Below are 18,479 nucleotides of genomic sequence, written 5' to 3' on the forward strand. Positions count from 1 at the left end.
GGGCAGAGAGGGCGCAGGCACTTCCCGGTTCCTGGGCTGGACCGCCTCCCACTCCCAGAGCTGCTTAGCCCTGCCCTGGTACTGACTCCCAGATTCCCGTCTTCAGCCCACTTCAGAGCCAGGAACTAAGGGTGAAAGCGTAGCCCAGGGCAAGCCCCGGCCCCACGCCCAAAGGGACTTCCGGCCTTGGGTAGCAGGAAGTGGCCAGGCCCTCTCTCCCTCCCTCCGCCCTAAGCAACTTCCTGTGGGTCCCAAGCTGGGGAAATGGCATGGGAAACCATTTGCGGGAACCAGGGCGTGCTACTCACCAGACTGGGACCCGGGGACTCCTAAAGGAACAAGCAGGGGCCAGAGCTCATGTCTCATTTTCGTTTATTTGAAATTCGGTGCTCGTGTAAGGTTTTTTTTCTTTTCCCCTCAAATTCTATTTCAATAAAAGGAGACTTGGGCGAGGTGGATCCCCCACAGCCTGATTCTCCCCCCCTGAGGGTGGCTAATGCTATCTGGGGAAGTCGTCACAGGGAAGAGAGAGCTATGGGTGAGCTCCTGCCTGAGGCCCCCACCCTCAGCCCAGTGGACTTATCACAGGCAGCTTAAAAAAAATTCCTAAAAAAAAAAAAAAAAACAAAATAGACAAAACAAAACCCAAAACATTTAAATAGGTATTCAAGACAGCTTAAAAAAAATGTACCCACTCATCCCTCCCTTTTCTTTTTGGAAAAAAAGTAGAAAAGAAAAAAAAAAAAAAACCAAACCGAATTCTCGATTGGCCTCTACTGTTCAGGATCCCCTTCCCACCCACCCACCCCAAAAAACCTTTACAGCTAGTCAACACACGTTCACATCCCAAACCATTAAGGTTTAAACACACAGTGGGGGGAGACAAGGACGGGTTCACAGCCTAGAACAAAAGAACCGTGGACAAGTGGAGTCTAGACAACCCACAGACGTCGGGTGGGCGCACATCCCCTTTATCACAAAATCTCAAAAGGTGGAGGACAAAAAAAAAAAACCTCACAAGAGTCACCCCTGCTGCAGTGGCCTCCATCGCACGGGCAGGGCTCTCCCTCACCGTGGGGTCACCGTGGACCTGCAGTGGAGCCCTCCCCAGGGTGGGGTTAATGCAGTCACAGCTCAGCACCCCTCTTCCCGTCCCCAGCTGCAGGCTGGGCCTGGAGAAGAGGTACAGGGGCGTCTCTCTGGGCACCCTACTACAACCTACCCCAGTTTCTTTCTTTTCCTAGAGGATAGCAACCATTACTGGCTCAGTCAAAAAAAAAAATGAAATCTATAAATAGTCCCCCAAGCTCCATTGGGAAGAAAGGTTAGGGAAATAAGTGGGTGTGTGGAGGGGGGAGGGAGGGGACAGCAAGGTCAGTGTCCAGAGAGCGTGGCTGGAGGCCTGTCCATTAGTTTTTTGATTTCTCTGGGTAGCACTGGCTGTCCTGGAACTCACTCTGTAGACCAGGCTGGCCTTGAACTCAGGAATCCTCCCGTCTGTCTCTCAAGTGCTGGGATAAAAGGCCTGCGCCACCACTGCCCTACAAGCCTGTCCATTCTTGTGAGGAAAAAAACAAAAGAAAGGACTGACCAAAGGACAGTCACCGGCTTCAGCTTTTCCCACCCAACTAGCTTCTGCGGCAAGAGTAAGGCCAGCTAGGCACAGTGGCAAAGGCCTGTCATTGTAGCACTTGGGAGACTGAGGCAGGAGGAAGGCTGTGAGTTAAGTGGGTTTTGTGGACAAAGGTCCTCTGTGAGTCTAACAGCTTTCCGGGGTGGGAGGGGCAGGGGTCCAGCTGGCCTGGAATGGTGGCCAAGTCTGCGGATGGGGGCGGGGGCGGGGACTCATCCTGGGGTCCCCAACCCTCATCTGTAAAGTGCTTGGAGAATCTACATTGAGTTAAAAACCTGAATTGGGTTATGGAAGGGGGCGGGGAGAGCCAGGCGGAGCGGAAGGGGAAGGGCTGGGGTGGGTGGCTTCCTCCGTCTGGGCCATCTGGGAACAGACTGCTACATATTTGGAGCTGGGGAAGGTGGGAGGGAAGAGAGAGCCCTGTCGCAGAGGCCGTGACCATGGTAAGGGAGGAAAGAGGAGTGGGCACGTGACCAGGGATGCAGGGTAGACAGTCGGGGAGGAGCTAAAAAAGAATCAGAAAGGCTGGTAAGTGGCAACAGAGGTGACCTCGTGCCCCCCAGAGCTGGGCTGCTCAGCGTCCAGTCTGTGGTGTCCTCCTGTCCCGTGTATGGGATCGTGGTGGACAGATGGGGGGACTGGATCCTTTAAGCCACTACAAACTCGGACTGGATGTCTGGGTTGACTTCAGGCTTCCAAACGGAGTCCTCGAACTCGAGGCCCAAGCCTGCTGCCTCGCCGGGGCTGCCTCCACCCCCGCTGCTGCTGCTGTCGCTGCGGCCAGCTTTGCGGCTGGGGGTCCAGTGGTAGGGACCCCGGGCGTCCCGCCGTGCCTTCCTTCGAAGGCGCTTCTGCTGCAGCAGGAGCTGGAGGCGTTCCACTTTGCAGCGTGTGGCGCGGTTCTCTGTCTGTCGAAGACGGTCTCCTACAAAAGGGCAAGGCGCCTGTTACTCTTGAGCCCCCCACCCCAAGGGGCTGGAGCATCAACTGTTCACAACAAGGCCCTGGCAATGTGCAATGTGGAAGCACGGGCCCCAGTCACTGGGGCATGCTGGGACAGCAGGCAGGGCCGTGGGCTGAGTCAGTGCTGCACAGGGTTTAGTCACAGTAGTAATGCAGGAAGAAAGCTGGGCTCCACGGTGCACAGGAGAGGGGGCAGAGGCTTTGGGGAGTTAAGTGAGTCCCGGGACATCTAGAGTTACCCAGTAAGACCCCCGTATCAAAAGAGCAAAAGGAAAAAGTTATATGGAAGGCAGGGTTGGGTACACCTGTCCCCAATTATTTAGGAGGCAGAGATGCAAACACTCCTAAGTTCAGGAAAACCCCTCTGAAAATAACAGCGCTGAAAGGCTTGGCTGAGCAGGAGGAAGCCAGCCCCAGGGAGGGGCTGTGGGGGGCAGGGAGGGCTTGCTAATGAACTACAAAAGCCAAACCAAAAGAACCCTGAAAGAACCCCATTTTCAGAGCAAGTGGTAACAGAATTTGTGCCTCAGTTTCCCTCATGTGAACAGGGCTTGGAGGCAGGTGATCTAGGTAGGACACAGTGAACACCCCCATCCCACAGCTTGGGGTCAGGGTGGGCAGGTTTGGTGCACTCTGGGGGCTAGAACTGAGTCAGCCATTCACAGAGAGTGCTAAAGGCCATCTGGAGATGGGCCTGGGGAGGGGGGAAGGAAGTGGGGGAGCCCCTCAGGGCTCACAAGGAGACACTGTATAGCAACAGTTGCCTCCTTTTCTCCTAGCCAGGGCAAGTCTGGGGGGGGGAAAGCAGCTGCCAGCTCCAGGGGGTCCCCAGGCAGGTCAGCTGTCCCCTCTGGAGCCAGCGCACACAGAGGTGGCCTTGAGGAAGGGGAAGGAGGCTGGGGGGCGGGGTGGGACTCACCAGAGGGCTTGCACATTCGGATCTGGCTCTGGCCCTGGAGCAGGGATGTGGGGGATGTGGCTGCCAGCTTTTCGCAGGAGGTAGTTTTGGGGGTGAGGTCGGGGGCTGGTGAGGCAGGCGAGCACTGCGCGTGGCAGCGGAGCTGGGTCAGGGAGGGTGGCATGCCCTGGTAATGCCTCGTGGCACTCAGGAGGTCATTGAGGATCTGCAGGATGGTGCCGATGTCACGCCGAGGCCGCCCGCTGCTGTCCTGGCAGTTGGGGTGCAGCGTGCCTGTGGGACGAGAGTGCCTTGAGCCCAAGTAGTCAAAGTTCTACCAGTGTGTGAGCAAGAGAAGGCAGCAAGTCTGTGCACGGCGGGCGTGCCGGCGTCCAGGGCTGGTGGCATCTGCCTGTCAGCCTGGCTACAATGAGGCCTCCAACTCCCAGCAGGTGAGAGGTAGTGGTGGCATACACCTTTAATCCCAGCGCTCGCTCGGGAGGTATGGACACAGGCACAGGCAAATGGATCTCTGCAAAGTTCAAGGCTACAGAATGAGCTCCAAGACAGCAAGAGCAACTCCATCTTGAAAAACAAAAAACCCTCCTATCCAGGTGGGGGAACTAGGGGTGATCCTATCTCAAAGAAAAAAAAATGCAGGGGCGCATGGAACTCGACCCACAGCAGAGCCTTGGGATGCAGCACCTTCAGGGGAGGGGCCGAGGGTGTGGCTCCACGGTAGATGGGCTGGCAATGTCCCACTGTCCAGTGCAGCACACACAACCCCACTGACAGGGATGGCATGCACGCCCTGTGTGTGAAGTGCACAGGTGCGCACCCCAGATTCTAGGTGAAGACCTTTAGTGTGCACAGCCAGCACACAGGATCTCACATATGAGATGCCAACGCTGCTGGTGTGGTGACACCTACCAGAGAAGGTCCCTGAGAAGACCCCTGGAGCGTGGTTCACAAAGCTCTCAATGACCGCGCCTGGCTTGCGGGATCGAGGGGTGGGGCTGCCGCCTGGGGTGGATGTGGTGTTGTTGCTGGCGGGTGGAGAACAGTCCATCTGCTGGTGGGGAGATTGGCAAATGGACACTGTTGCCATGGGTCCGTTAGGCTCAGAGTCCCCCAGCCTCTGGGGCAGTCCGTGTCAGGGACTGTCCAGGTTCTGGGAGCGCTGACCAGCTCAGCAGCTTTTGAGAACAGAGCCCTCAAGATCTTCCCCTGGGTAAGTATCAGCACTCTCACCTCAGGACAGGTTGTGGAGGCTGCGTGGGATCGGAAGGAGCCAGCGGTGACGGGCGAGGGGGACACGGGTGAAGAAGGGCTGCTGGATACTGGGGGTACACGGGCAGCACTTGACACCGGCCTACAAGGCGAGGACGCCGGGGTGGCTACGCTGGAGTCTCCCCGGGCGGCGGCGGCAGCTGCTGCGGCAGCGGCGAGCACATGGCGGTGCTGGAGTGGGGCGTGCTGGGCTGCCAGTTGCAATTGTACAAACATCATGTGATCCCCAACTCTAAGGGCCAGGGTCAAAGGCGAGCGGCCCGACAAGAAGTCACTGACCTGAAGAGAGAAGCGTGAGACCTATTCAGCCAATGTGGCTCTGGTCTGTGATGCCCCCAGCCCAACCCGGCCCAGCTCTCCCCCGAGGTGTGACCTGGGGCCTCTCGCCGCCCCTCTCTGGGCTCTGGGGTCCCTGTCGGTGCCACGGATGCTTAAATAAAATCAATCTGTATTTCCGGAAGCCTCCTCCGGCAGCCCGGCCTGGCCCGGGTGTCGCTGGGGGCTGTGGGGGGGACAGAGGTGGGTCAGATTGGAGCCTCTGGCTCCTCCCAGCCAACCTGGGTCCTTTAAAGGGGAGACTGAGACCAGAAGGGGTGGGGCCCGGCTGATGGTCACTGCTGTCACACACCCTTTCCCTCCTCAGTCCCCACTTCCTGTCTGCCTGTGAATCTAGCAGAGGGGAATCCTTCACAGCCAGGCCACACAGAGCAAGGAAGCCAAATCCTGAAGGGACTCCTCAGTTAACCTTTACCTTCCCAAGATAAATATTTATGTGTCCTCCTAGGCTGTGAGAAGACAAGGGGCTGGGAGGCTGGAGCTTGTCCCGGAGGGCCTCCTGACCCTCGCAGCTTCTCTGACCCCCAAGCAGTGTGCGGACACACACACACACCCACACCCACTCTGTGGGATCACCTGACCCTTGGATACACTGGGCACCCTCCCTCCCACCTCTGGGGCCCTGGCCATCAGCCTTGTTCTCCCCAGAGGCCAGGGTGGGGGGCGGAGGTTTCTGAGAAGTGACATAGAGGCTATGAGTCACACCAGACCGCCTGGCAGAACTCCCTCCCCTGGCTCTGCTGGCAGGGGCTGGAGGAACCTCCATTTGGGGGCCGTGGGGAGGGGACAAAGGGCTGAGTGGATTGGATAAGGAGGTGACAGACCCTGTGCTCCCTGATCTCACCACAGACCCTCTGTCTTACTCCCCTTACAGGGAAAGCCCTGAAAAGTAGCTTCCTGAGCACCTGAGGTCTCCCCTTTCTCCAGTGGGGAGGGCAGACAGGAGGCCAGGTGAGAATTCCCACTGTGGGAATCTCAAGGCTCCACCCACAACCCCCCTCTGACTTCCTCCTGCCGGGCACATCAGCCCCTATCCAGCCCCTATCGGCCAGCAGGCAAAGGCCCAGGGGCGGGGGGAGTCCCTGAGGCTGGTCTCTAGGACCTCCTTGTTTGTGAATGGAGATTCCTCCCAGAGAGGCAGGACCCCCCAGCTCCAGGCCCTTGCATCCCCTGTGCCCGGAGGCAGGGCGAGGGAGTGAGGGCCTTAGTCGGGAAGGTTTCCCTGGCAGGGGAGTCCAGGGACCCTGCCCGGTCTCCCTCATCAGGACAAGCAAGCAGTAGTCTGTGTAACCCCGTTCCCCGGCAAGCTAAGGACGCCTATGTCACTGTACTGGGAAAGCGAGAGGGGCTGCTGGTGAGGAGGCCCTGTGGTGGCCAAGAACAGGAGGGAGGAGGGGGAGTACTCCTCAGAGCCAGGCCCAGCCTCCCTCCCGGCTGCTTACTAAATATTTTCTTAACATCCTGCGGAGGCCTCCCTGGCCCAGGGCTGGGTGCCCCTGCTTGTCCCTCCCCATGTAGGGTCAGAGAACAAAGAGCAGGGGGGGGGGGACTCCCCACCCCTTAGCACTGGCAGAGTAAGTTTTGTCAACCTGCCTCCACTAAGGTGCAGACGCAGTAGGGGCTGCCTACTCCACTCGGGAGTTTGTGGGGCCTGTGAACATGGGCCGAGGTCACCCACAGTCAGGGCTGGTAGAAAAGATTGGCCCTTCCCCCCTACCGTGGCAGCCACCGTGGGAGAGAAAACTTCTCAAGGTCAGGTGGTCAGGTGCTGGGGAGGCAGGGAGGAAGAGGAAGCGAGGTGACCAGGCCAAGCTGGCACCAAGGCGGGGCTCTCATCCCCTCCCCCACAGGCCACCGGGGAAGCACAAACAACTGAAGGCTCTGTGTCCTGAGGGTTACCAGGTCCCTAGGTGTGGCCACTGTCTATGGTCCCATGTCCCCTGCTTAGGGGTAGGATGGTGGGTCCTTACCTGGGTCTCGGTCAAACTTTCCAGGGCTTGCATAACGGACTGTTCCGGCCTCGAGGCCTGGGACTACAAAGAGAGGGACGGAAGAGTAACCTCAGAGTGGGTTTAGAGCAGTAAGTGGGGGGAGGGGGGAACCGCGGGCCGGGGCCAGGAGCAGAGCTCTTAACAAGGGCAAGATGGTGCGTTTGTGGAGTGAGGTGGCCAGGGGATTACAGAAGTCTCCGGGGCACGCGCCCCCAGTCATTTACCATGAGGCCAGCTTCCACTGTGGGCACGAGCGTCAGCTTGCTCCCATCCCCCACGCCGAATTCCTGCAGCTTCCCCGAACTGAGCCGGCTGGGGGTAGGAAGGAAGAGGGTGAGACGGGAGACAACACAGAGACGCGGAAGCGGAGGCCGAGGAGGAGGAGGCTGTGCGTGCCCAAGGAGAGGGGAGGACAGAAGAGCGTTTCCCACCCCACCGCTCTCCAGGCCCGAGTGCCGGTGGGGAGGCCTACTAGTCCTGGGAGCCCCCTAAGCTATGACACTTAACTCCAGGTGAAAGCACTAACCCCATCTGCAAGAGACAAGAGACTTTGCTATCACCTGAACCCCCGTGGGCTCTCTGCCACCCTCCCCCGCGCCTCTCTTCAGGCCAGCTCCTGCCTACAACTCTCCAATTCTTGTCCGGGCTCGTCTTTGTGGGCGCCGCGGGGCTCCGGCCCTTTTAGAGAGGCCTTCGGGGGCTTTGCCGACCCAGGTTCCCCCTCCTCCCTCCCCGGCGCAGGCCCGCTGCTCAAACAAAGGAGACCCTCCCCCTCTCGCCCCTCCCCCACCGGGGCCCCTCCGTTGGGGATGGACATTGCGTGTCCCCAGAGGCCCGCGAGGGGACGAGGGAGGGGGGGACTCCCTGGCCTGGAGGCGATTTAAATACCAGGTGGGGGGGGAGGTGTGGGGAACCGAGAACAAAGGGGGGTTGAGACTCAAGTGATGGGGAGACAGCCAGACGCAGAGGGGGCCGCCAAGCAGATGCGGAAGCGGCGAGACCGCCGGCATAAGAGGGGGTGGCTGTGCACTCCCCTAGGCGCGCAGAGAGCAGACCCCGCCTCGTGCCATCCCCGGGGCCCACAACTCCCCTGCCACCCCTGTATTTCCCGTGCACCCTGGGGCCCCGCAAGGTGCTCTTGTCTTTGTGCAGACCCCGGCGGGGGAGGGGGCCCAAGCAACTAAGGCCGAGCAGAGGGCGCCCGAGAGCGCGCGGCGCGCCCCCGCCCCCCCCCCCCCCCCCGTCTGGCTGCCCCCTGCTTCTCCGCGCGGCGCGCTCTTTGTTCCCGCCCGGGGCCCGGGCCCGAGGGGGCGGCCCGGTGCCAGGGGGCGCGCAGGCGGGGGCGGCGCTCTACCTACGTGTCTTTGTGAAGCAGCGCCAGGCGTTCCTTCGGTACTTTGAGGCGTTGGGACAGCCTTTTGCGCAGCCCTTCCACGGTCTCGTCGTGGGGCACCGACAGGTCGTACCGGGTTCCCGTGGTGCTGTGGATCGCCAGGCTCATGGGTGCGGCCGACTCCGTGGCCGTGCTCAGCTCGCAGGCGCCGCCGGGGGCCCCGCGCCGGCAGCTCCGGGCGCCGCCGGGCTGCGGCTCCATCCCCGGCGCGCGCAGGAGAACTGGGGGCCTGCGGGTCGCCTCCAATCCTTGCCGGGACTCCCCCGCCGAAACAAGGTCCTCCTCCGCTCCGCGGGCTCCCAGGGACAGGAGCAATGCGTGCGCCCCTTGGGGAAGGTCCCAACGTTAGCAATTGAGCCGGCAATCAAGAATCCGAGTGGTGCTCCGGGGTCGCGTGGGATCCTTGGGTTGCGCCCCGGGGTGGGGTCTGTGATCCGGTTTCAAGGGCGGAAGACAGCGACTCGGGTACAGCACGGGGAGGGTCCTACAGAAACGGGGCAAGCTATCCTGGATCGCACGGTGCCTGGATCCCTCTTGGGTCGTGCTACCCCGCGCGTCTCTTCCCTTAGCAACAGCCGCAGCCGCCGCTCTCAAGATCTGGGGGTGAAAGTACGAAGAAAAAAAAGTTATCATGTATCAACGTTCCAATGGGCGGGACCACCGCCCCCTCCCATTCACTACTTACTCCGCCGGCCTGGCGGCGGCCAATCAACACACACAGACCTCCCAGTCCGTCGCGCTACCGGGCCAATGAGGATCGCCGCGGGGCTACCCCACGTGGCAGCGAGACCCTCCCCCTTCGCTCCGCCCCCTCCCTTTTGCGTCCAATGGAGATGCCAAGAGGGTTGGGCTGATGCGGCTCCTGACCAGCCCCCGAGACCCCCACCCGCGCCCAGAGCCATTCATAAGGCCCAGAGACCTCAACAAAGGGCGGGCGGGCCCTGAGGGTAGTGGACCCGAGTAGGAGCACTTAGCACCTTTTCTCCCCGCCCTTTCGCGCGAGCATAACCCCTCCCGTCCGCAACGGAGCGGTCTGGAGAAAAGGAAAGAGTCGACCATTGTTCCCGACTAGGGAACAGGAAATCGTGGCGCCTCCCCGCTGGGTCTGTCCGGGAAGCAACATCTTGCGGAAGCTGTCGCTTGAGCCCTGAGCCTCATGGCCAAGGGTCGCCGGCTGGCCTCTCAAGGACAGGACCGTCTTCCGCCCCCGTGGGAGGGTGGGTGCAATGATATTGGAGAACCTGGGCGGGACCCACAGCTTGGGCAGGGCCCTGCAGCTCTGTGACGTGGCTTCGATTAGATCCATCCCTCCAGAACCAGTGCCATTTCGCGTCCCAACCTAACCCACCCTCTATTTTTTTTTCTGACTTCCCCCTCCCAATCCCGGGTCGGCCCGTTTCCCGAGGTGCGCCCGCCCAAGCCGTGACGTGACGCGGCGTCCCCGGCTGCGTCCGTGCGCGCCCCGCTCCGGGCAGCGGTGAGTCAGCAGCACCGGCGCGCCCTCTGCAGTCCCCGCCCGGGAGCGCTGCCCGAGTCCCGGGGGAGGAGTGCTGTGCGTCTCGGCTGTGGAAAGGGTGCGCCGAGAACTGGGGGTCTGCATGTTGGGAGGCTCCGTTGAGAACCTTTAGACTTAGCATGCGGAGACTAAGACCGCACATAGGGGAAACTGAGTCATCTACAACTAGTTCAAGGTCACTGGCTGGAAAGGCGGTGTGCAGGAGGGGGGGGCGTGGGCTGTGGTCCGGCCAGGGCGGTGCCCATTGAGCGCGGCCCCTCCCACCACACAAGTTGGAGGGCTCCCAGTCCTGAGGCACCGTAGATGACGGTGGTTCAAAGAACAAAGCGTGGGGCAGCCTGAAGTTTGCGGCCAGTGGAGACCCCTCTCTGTCTTGTGCGGCCCCGCCCCTACTCACCTGGCTCCGTAGGTCCTGGGTCACCACTGCTTCAGATGACCTGCGTGTGGATAGTGGCGAGAGGTGGCCGTGCCGGTCTGGGGCCGGGCGGGCGGCCCCTGAGCCTTTATCCGCGCCGCCTTCCCTGGGGTGGAGTTTGGGCGGGCAAGGGGCGGGGGGCCGGGCTATGGTGACGCATCTCCCCCCCCCTCCGCCCCCTGCCTGCTAGCCTGGACTGGGACACCCGGCCCTAGGGCTTCGCAGCACCCACAGAGCAGTGCCTCGCGGGTGCCACCGGCTTGGGTAACTCCTACCTCCCCAAGTACTGGGGCGCACCTCACATTAGGATTTGGGGGGTCTGGCCTGCTTCCCTGCTCCGCCCCCTTTCCTGGTGGCCTGGTGCTTCCGCCTGGGGGCGCCCGTGTGTGGAAGGGGGGGTGGAACGGGAAGGGGTTCCTTAGTCAGCAGCCTGGTCCAGGAAAACAGGGCAGTGTCACCTGCTAGGCAGTAGGTGCCCCTGACAGCTGCCCGGCCTCCACATCCTTTAATGATGACCTCAGAGGCCACTTCTGTGACGATTCAACCATCCCTGGCCTAGCGTTGGCCAGTCACCTGTGTGACCTCTGAGCAGCCCAGTCCTTAGCGCGCGCCCGCCGGCCCGCCCGCCACATAGCCTAGCAGCCTCACTCTGGCCTGTGGGTCCCAGAAGCCGGCCCAGGTCACTTACAAAGCACCAGACAAGCAAAGGAAAGCCTGCAGCACATGCGCAATCTGCTCTCACGGCCCTGGCCTGGGGTGGACACTCACACAGCCTATGGACCAGGAAGCCAGCCCTTGGTCACTGGAGTGGCCTTCAGGCAGCTTCCTGAAGATGACTTTGAGTGTGGCCGGACCCTCTGTCACTTCCCCAGCCTCCCATCTCCTGTCCACTTATCCGGTCTCCTGCACTTATCTGGTCTGACCACCACCAGCCTGGCTGCCCCTCCCAGGCTGGTTCCTTCCTAGGTCACCGTCCTGCTCTGGCTGATCACTCTGGACAGGCATGCTGGGCCCCCAAGCAGACAGGCGTGCCCTGACACTCCCAGTCTCCCAGGGTCACGGACAGGCCAGAGGACACGTGGAGGCCCAGGGCCTTTGAAGAATGGATGAGCAGTTTGTTCAGGACGTACAGAGCACAGCTATGGACTGTGGAGGTCGTCAGAGCAGAGCTGGCCTCAGGAGGGACCACAGTGAGGGACATAGAGGCGGGCCGGCCTGACACCATTCAGACTGAAAGCCAGTGTAATAAACAGGTGGGGGGAGCAGACTTCCTGCTTCCTGGCTCTTCTTCCTGTGTGGTCCTTTGTCCTTACTGTGAAGCCCAAGACTCCGTAATCTGTCCAGGCCCTGCCCTCCAGGAAGGTCCCAACCTCCAGGCCCAGGCCTGTCCTATCTATCCCCTGCTGTCCCAGGACACAGCCTGCCAGCACAGGCTGTCCTGTGCTCCAGGCTCACCTCTCCTGGAGCCCCGCCCTGTGGAGACTGAGGGGTTCACACTCCAAGCGCACTAGCCCACACCAGGCTCTGAGGGCCTCCCATGGACATCTGTCCACCTGTGGCTTAACTGGCAGGGCCTCTGGTGGCCTGGTCAGTCAGGGCCTGGGCTCCTAGCCTGATGACCTCAATGACCTTTATGGCCCACACACCACTGAGCATGAGCTGGGCAACGTGGGGCTCTAGAGTGACCGTGCCGTGACTTATCCTGGAATACCCCCAGGCTGCAAGTGTCAGAGGGAAGGTTCTAGCACACTCATGCCCAGATCAGGCACGTGTGGCCATAGGGAGTCACCCACACAGGGCCTAATTCAGCCTGACAGTCTTCACTCAGACAGAGCCGGCCTGCTCACGTCCAGGTGTTTCAGGTGACCCAGAGATGGCAGGCTCAGACCTACTCGCCACCCTGGCCGCACCCCCCTCCCCTGTGGCGCTCCACTCAGGCTACAGGAGTGGGGATAAACAGGGCAAGGCAGCACAGTGCTTGGCCATGGGGGCAGGATGGGTGTACAAAGAGATGGGCGGTGCCAAGGCCACCCCACCCCACCCAGGGCCAGCAGGGGGCCTAAGTGCCTAGGGAGGTGCCAACCGTACCAGGGCCTGGGAAGGCTGCCAGCCAGGCTAGGGCCACCCACAGGTTGGGTGTTCCTAGGGCGGGGCCTCTGTGGGAGCAGGTGGTTCCCACCTCTTCCCAGAGCCTGTGGGGTGGGGCAGGGGCCTCCACAGGAGGGCCAGGGCTGGCTGGTGGTCAGGGCACTTTGCTTGGCCAGCAGCTCTAGCCACACCCACTGCTCCGTGCCCTGCCCTCAACCCTTGCCCATCCCACCCATTCCAGCAGGCAGCACCCCAACAACCAGCCACCATGTTTCCTACCCAGAGTCACTGATTGCCTCTGGGGCCCAGCCAGATGTAGGAACCCCAGGCAGGATGAAGACTCTTAGCTTTGTGCTGTGCAGTTAGAAACAGAACACTCCGTTGGTTCCTGGTGTTTAATGGAGACAGGCTGGATAAGCTGACCGTGCAGGGGGCTTTGAGGTGGATCAAGGCCAGCTCTCCAGAGGCAGCTGGGGATCCCAGCCTGGGGATAGCTCCATGGCCCAGCAGGCAAGCACCAGGCCCAGCAGCTGGAGCACTGCTGCCCCCTGGTGGCCACTTCAGCCCCTGGGAAGTTGTCATTGGCCTGGACCTGCCTCAGTTTCCTCGTGGATGACAGACATGTACTGCCTACTCCAGGGCCTTCACCAGGGCTTCATTGGCCTCAATACGGATTTGGATCTCGGCCCTTGCTGCCTCATCCGCTGCGCCTGACAGCTCTGACTGCGCCTTCTCCAGGTTGGCCCGGGCTGCCTGCAGAGAAGTGGGCCAGAGTGAGGGCCAGGCAGGGCTGGCAGCAGAACATCACACTCCTGTGAGGTGCCTGCCCAGCAGTCCTGCCCTGCCTCAGTTTACCCATCCCTGCTCACCCCCAGGTCCAGCATGTCCAGTGTCACAACTTCTTCAGCTAGTAATTGCACAGAGGAGTCCGCATTCACAGTGACGGAGCCGCTGCTCACTGTGGAGGAGAGAAGGTCTAAGCAGCCTCCTCCGCAGCATCCACACAGCCTCCACCTCCCACGTGCTCTGAGCTACCAGTCCTCCGCACCCCCAGTCCAATGCCCACTCAAGGCCACTTGTCCAAGGTGACCCTGCAAAACTGGGGCTCAGGACGAGCATGTGGGTGGTGGCAAAGGATTTCTGGGCCCAGTGCACGCCTGTCGTCTAGCCCCTGGGGAGGCTGAGGCAGGGGACTACCAGTTTAAAGCCATATAGGACAACAAAGAAAGGTCTTCCCTCAAACTAAGTGTAAAGGAGGAGCCAGGACTGAAGCCCGGTAGGTACTGCGCTTGCCTGGCATGCACAAGATCCTGGGTTCAATCCCCAGCAGGGCGGAAACAGAGTGCCCACCTGAACCTGCCATCCCCACCACCCAGGAGGCAGAGGACCAGGGATTCACAGTCCGCCTGGGCTACAGGAGACCCTGCTTTAAAATCAGAAAGCAAACCAAAAAAGAAATTGAAAAGTTGCAGAGCCAGCTGAGGGAGAACACCCGCTGTGCAGACAGAAGGATCAATCCTACCGGCTGGGATTAGGGAGCAGGGCAGGGGATGTCTGTGGCTCACTAGCCAGCCGGCCTAACTAAGAATGGGCAGCTTCTAGGCTCCACCCCTGTCTCCAAGGAATGAAGACAGTGCTTATGAAGGAGGACGCTGCCACTGTCCTTCTGTCCTTGCAAAACATAAGCATACAGAGCAGAGTGTGGGGGCGTGGCTCGGGGATGGAGCCCTCGGCTGCAATTCCCCAGTGATGGCCGTGGGTTGGATCCCCTGCCTAGAAAGCGTCTCCAGGCCCTGAGCTCCATCCTAGTACTGCTAAATAGTAGGACAAGAGAGAAGAGAAGACACACCCCTTCGTCTGGAGCAGGGGCAACTCGGGAGGAAGTCCAACCTGGAAACGTGGGTCCTTCAGACAGGCTCCCTCCTACACAAAAGCTGTTCTACCCTGAAGGCAAGTCCCTCAACAGTCATTTCTGCCTCTCTTTCTTCCCAGCTAAGGTGTGGTCAGCTGCCTGCTGTCCTCTGTGCCTATGTCTTTGTCACGGTGAGCTGGGCGAGCCTGTTTCCTCTGCTGTCTCCCTGCCCTTCTGGGACCTGAACCTCTAATTCATTCTGGGTCACACTCACCAAAATACTTAGTTGTGGTGCCGTCTTCCGCGTGAACCACTACCATCCCAGGCCTTAGGACCTGTAGTGTGGGGACATGGGATGCCAAGATGCCAAAGGCTCCAGTCAGTGTAGGCACGTCCACTTGCCGGACATTGGCACCATCAAAGAACACCTGCAGAGTATACAACATGGGGCAGACATTACCCCGTATCTGCTGCACGGTGGACACAGGGAGGATGAAATTCTGATGGGACTCAGAAGCTACCAAGAGCTGACATTAGACTCAGCTTGCTCACCTGTGAAATGGGATGCTATGTCTAAAGAGTGTCTGGAAGAGGTGACTGAAATGCAGTGCAGTGCAGTATGCTGATCCAGTCCCTGGTATGGGATTTCTGAGAAACCCTAAAGCTGTCTCTCACAACTGCTCAAGAAGTTGCCTTGGTTTACAAACAGTCAGCTCTAAGTTGGTAAAACTCTGGCTAAGGTCTATACAATTAAGGATATTAGGTCCAGGCAAACACAACAGGACGAGGAGTTGGGTCAGTCCTAGGTAACCCCAACAGTGGTCAGGCTTCTGTTCTGAGTCCAGATGACCCTTCAGGATCTGGGTCCAGGTAGTTCCCAAGGGCTCCAGGTCTGGGTCCTGGTGACACCTGTTTGGGCAACATCTTGGCGACTTGGGGAATCCCCCACCGGTAGAACTGTGACCCGTGTGAACCCCAAAGGGATTGCTTTGTGGTCCATTAATAATCCTAGGCTCCAGGAGACACCACCTAAGCCTTGATTAGAGCTTGGGGTTCATAGGAATCTCAGGGACAACACCCGAGGATGGGGCCTGAGTGACCACCACCAAGGTAGAGCCTAGGACACCCCAAAACACGAGGCAAAATCTGGGTTGTAGGTCCAGGTGATCCACCCCCCAGAGGGTGGAGTCTTAGGTTCAGGTGACGCCCTTAGGGGTGGAGCCTGCAGTTCCAATGAACACAAGAGAGAGGTCGAGCCCTGGGTCCAGGTGACCCCCTCCAGGGGCGAGGCCTGGGAAGAGGGGTTCATGCGGCTCCATGGGGGCGATCTACAAGTGATTCTCTCCCACGGGTCAAGGCAGAGGCTTGACGGCTCCGGGGGCTGTGAGTTCGTACCTTTGTCGGAGAGGCGAAGGTGAAGGACATCTGTCCGGGCCCGGCGGCGGGGGCAGGTGCGGCGGCGGCCTCGGCGTACGTACGCGCCTGTAGTACCAGGCGGCGCAAGCCCGGGTGACGGAGCAGTGAGGCGGGCAGCATGGTGGCGGGAACGTCGGTGGACCTAGCTTCGCGGACACCAGACACACTGGGAAAGCGAGGCGGCCTTCAGGGAGGGAGAGAAGGACGACGCGCGGAGCCTTCTGGGAGGCGCAGTTCCCACAAGGACGCACGCACGCACTGCGATTCTCCGAAGCGGCGCGAGCCAGAACGCGCTGAGCATCCTGGGAGGTATTCTTGACCTTAGCCCCACCCCTTGCTGTGCTGCCTGGAAGTGACGCGTGCGGCATTCTGGGAATTGTAGTTTTCTTTGCCTTCTAACAAGCGATGCTCTGGGTCCTTAGGACGCGGTTCTTTCTGCAAACAGACACCTTCCCACAGGAGAAGAGTTTGCGCTGAAATGATGCGGGTTTGATGTCAGGTGCCCAGCAAGGTAGTGGCACTTAGCGCGCATTCGAGACCCAAAAGAAACAAATATATGTAAAGTGTTGGGACAGAAGAATTAAAATGTTGAGTGTGGTGACGCACTCTTGCAATCCCCGCACTTGGAAAATAGGTAACAACCTATTTCCAAAGGTGCGCAGTCGAATATATTTTTAAAAAATTAAATATAAGCCAGGCGCAGTTAATTCCCAATTCCCCAGAGGAAGACTCAAGTGGGGCTCCGTGATTTTGAGACCAACCAGGACTACATCATGAGGAGCTGCTGAATGAATGAATGAATGAATAAATAAATACATAAATAAATGAATAAATAAATTTCATGATGCGGGCTGCGGTGCGTGCTGGGCGGAGGTCGTGCCCGGAAAGAAGCGCACCGAAGAGGTTTCTGGGTGGCATGCACTCCGTAGCCGGCAGAGGGCGCGGGAAACCTGGAGATGTACTAGCTCTTCTCCGCAGTACCCTCCCTGCGGGCCTCCGCCCCTGCGCGCCATTGACGCAGGAGCCCGTGCGCGGGCGGCCAAGGGGCCCCACTGACGCCAGTTGTGTCCGCGCAGCCTCGCTCTCGGCCATGACGTCACCACCCTGCCCCCGCACTCACGCAGGTTCCAGCCTCCGCTCAGCTCTTGGTCCCCATGCTCCACCAAGCAGGTTCACAAAAAATGCAGGCATAGAGTTGGTGGGGCAAACAGTAGGAAAGCCATTAACTTTACTTAAGGATGCATGTTAGATCTTAGAGGAGCAGCAGGCAGCTCGAGGGTCGTGGTCATTCTTGAACTAGGATCTGGCAGGTGCAAAGGTGATTCTTTTTATCATCCTTCAGACTAGAGACTCTGGAGCTCAGACCTGCTCCAAAGCCTTCAGTCCTGGCCTCAATCAATTTCTATTTGAGGCACCTTGTTCCCAGTCTCTATAACCTAGACAGTCTCTCTCTGGGCATTGGGCAACTAGAAACCTCATTCCCTTTCCTACTCCAGCTCTTAAACGCACATGTACACAGACACACACGCACACGCTACCCGGGATCCCATACCTACTCAAATGCTCCACGGAACAAGAACTCAAACCTAGAAAGCCCATGTTCGACCCGCGTTAAGGTCCTCATCCCACCCCATGGCCACTGTTTCTTACCAGACAAGTCTTTAAAAAACAAAAACAAAAAAAGCTTAGGGTGCTGGAGAGATGGTTCAGCGGTTAATAACGAGTGCTGTTCTTCCAGGGTACTTGAATTTTATTCCCAGTGCCCACGTGGGACAGCTAACAGCCTGCCTGTAGCTCCAGGTTCAGAACATCTGACGTCCTCCTCTAGCCTTCAGAGGCATGTGAATTCAGGACCCCTCCCACGACAAGAGAATATTTACTATTTGAGAAATCCAGGTATGCTGACAAACTCCTGAGCTTGAGGCCAAGCAAGTTGGAAAGTCTGTCCTGGAGGGGCGTGTGTTAACCCCTTCACTGAAGCAAAGAGGAGGATGGTGTCTTAGAGATCGGTGTAAACGACCCAGCCTCGCGATGACACTTTGCGATGACTGTGGCCGAACAGGGGAGAAGCAGGTAGGGCCCGGGAGCATAGGCCCTTATAATGGGACAGACCACAAGCACCAGTGGAAGAGAACTGCCCGTAAGGGAAAGGGGCCATCAGGTACGGATCGCTCCACAACACACCGCTATGGATGCAAGCTTCAGTGTCACTGCATTCATTTAGTTAGTGGGCAAGGGGACAGCAAATTTTTGGGTGTCAAAGGACAACGTTCAGAAGAGGTGCTCTTCTTGTCCAATACAGGGCCAAGGGATGAAACATGGGTGCTTGGGCTCGGTCGCAGGTACCGTGGCTTGCTCAGTCCTTTTACTACAGTTCTCTTGTTTGAGAAGGGGTCTCATGCTGCTCCAGCTGGCCGAGAATTCTGTGTAGCAGAGAATGACCTTGCTCTCCTGATCCACTCGATTTCACCTTCCAAATGCAGGTGTGCCCCATCACAGCCAGTTCTGACGCCAAGTTCTGAGTAGGTGGGACAGCATTGACTATCTAGTGGATCCATAAACAAACCCGCCAGAGAGCAGCATAGGAAGAACAGGCACTGCGGGGGTGGAGGGAGGTACCTAGATCTCACGGCTTGTAGACCAAGGGGATCTGCAAACTGGAATTGCACATCTGGAATGGTAGGTGAC

At 59.3% G+C, this 18,479-nt stretch overlaps 2 protein-coding genes across 6 annotated transcripts; both read right to left on the minus strand.

Annotated features, from left to right (window-relative positions):
- Positions 1–355: 355 nt before the first annotated feature.
- Positions 356–10,543, minus strand: Midn (midnolin). Of its 4 annotated transcripts, none has more exons than XM_052164681.1 (9): positions 10,418–10,543; positions 8,470–9,101; positions 7,336–7,423; positions 7,091–7,153; positions 5,158–5,286; positions 4,746–5,063; positions 4,425–4,563; positions 3,516–3,788; positions 356–2,558 (listed from the first exon to the last, which is right to left on the minus strand). In XM_052164681.1, exons 2-9 carry the CDS (start codon positions 8,703–8,705, stop codon positions 2,281–2,283), a joined length of 1,524 nt encoding a protein of 507 aa, XP_052020641.1. In that variant the 5' UTR covers positions 8,706–9,101; positions 10,418–10,543; the 3' UTR covers positions 356–2,280. The 4 variants fall into 4 exon arrangements, with proteins under 4 accessions (XP_052020641.1, XP_052020640.1, XP_052020643.1 ...); XM_052164680.1 differs by having other exon boundaries at positions 4,425–4,566; positions 10,418–10,540; XM_052164683.1 differs by lacking the exon at positions 5,158–5,286 and having other exon boundaries at positions 10,418–10,534.
- Positions 10,544–12,904: 2,361 nt separating this feature from the next.
- Positions 12,905–16,048, minus strand: Atp5f1d (ATP synthase F1 subunit delta). Of its 2 annotated transcripts, XM_052164684.1 has the most exons (4): positions 15,771–16,039; positions 14,650–14,803; positions 13,393–13,481; positions 12,905–13,276 (listed from the first exon to the last, which is right to left on the minus strand). In XM_052164684.1, the coding sequence occupies exons 1-4, from the start codon at positions 15,909–15,911 to the stop codon at positions 13,154–13,156; spliced, it is 507 nt and encodes a 168-aa protein (XP_052020644.1). In that variant the 5' UTR covers positions 15,912–16,039; the 3' UTR covers positions 12,905–13,153. The 2 variants fall into 2 exon arrangements, with proteins under 2 accessions (XP_052020644.1, XP_052020645.1); XM_052164685.1 differs by lacking the exon at positions 13,393–13,481 and having other exon boundaries at positions 15,771–16,048.
- Between the last annotated feature and the right edge of the window lie 2,431 nt (positions 16,049–18,479).

Source organism: Apodemus sylvaticus, chromosome 20, assembly GCF_947179515.1.
Source record: "Apodemus sylvaticus chromosome 20, mApoSyl1.1, whole genome shotgun sequence".
NCBI classification, from domain to species: Eukaryota; Metazoa; Chordata; class Mammalia; order Rodentia; family Muridae; genus Apodemus; species Apodemus sylvaticus.

Coding starts and splice junctions, on each gene's coding strand:
- Midn (XM_052164680.1), bottom strand. CDS start 8,705: ATGGAGCCGCAGCCCGGCGGCGCCCGGAGCTGCCGGCGCGGGGCCCCC. Junction 5,064..5,157: donor GGGGCGGCGAGAGGCCCCAG/GTCACACCTCGG, acceptor TTCTCTCTTCAG/GTCAGTGACTTCTTGTCGGG. Junction 2,559..3,515: donor CCGAATGTGCAAGCCCTCTG/GTGAGTCCCACC, acceptor GCCCTTTTGTAG/GAGACCGTCTTCGACAGACA.
- Atp5f1d (XM_052164684.1), bottom strand. CDS start 15,911: ATGCTGCCCGCCTCACTGCTCCGTCACCCGGGCTTGCGCCGCCTGGTA. Junction 14,804..15,770: donor CCTTCGCCTCTCCGACAAAG/GTACGAACTCAC, acceptor TATACTCTGCAG/GTGTTCTTTGATGGTGCCAA. Junction 13,482..14,649: donor CACCACAACTAAGTATTTTG/GTGAGTGTGACC, acceptor TCTCCTCCACAG/TGAGCAGCGGCTCCGTCACT.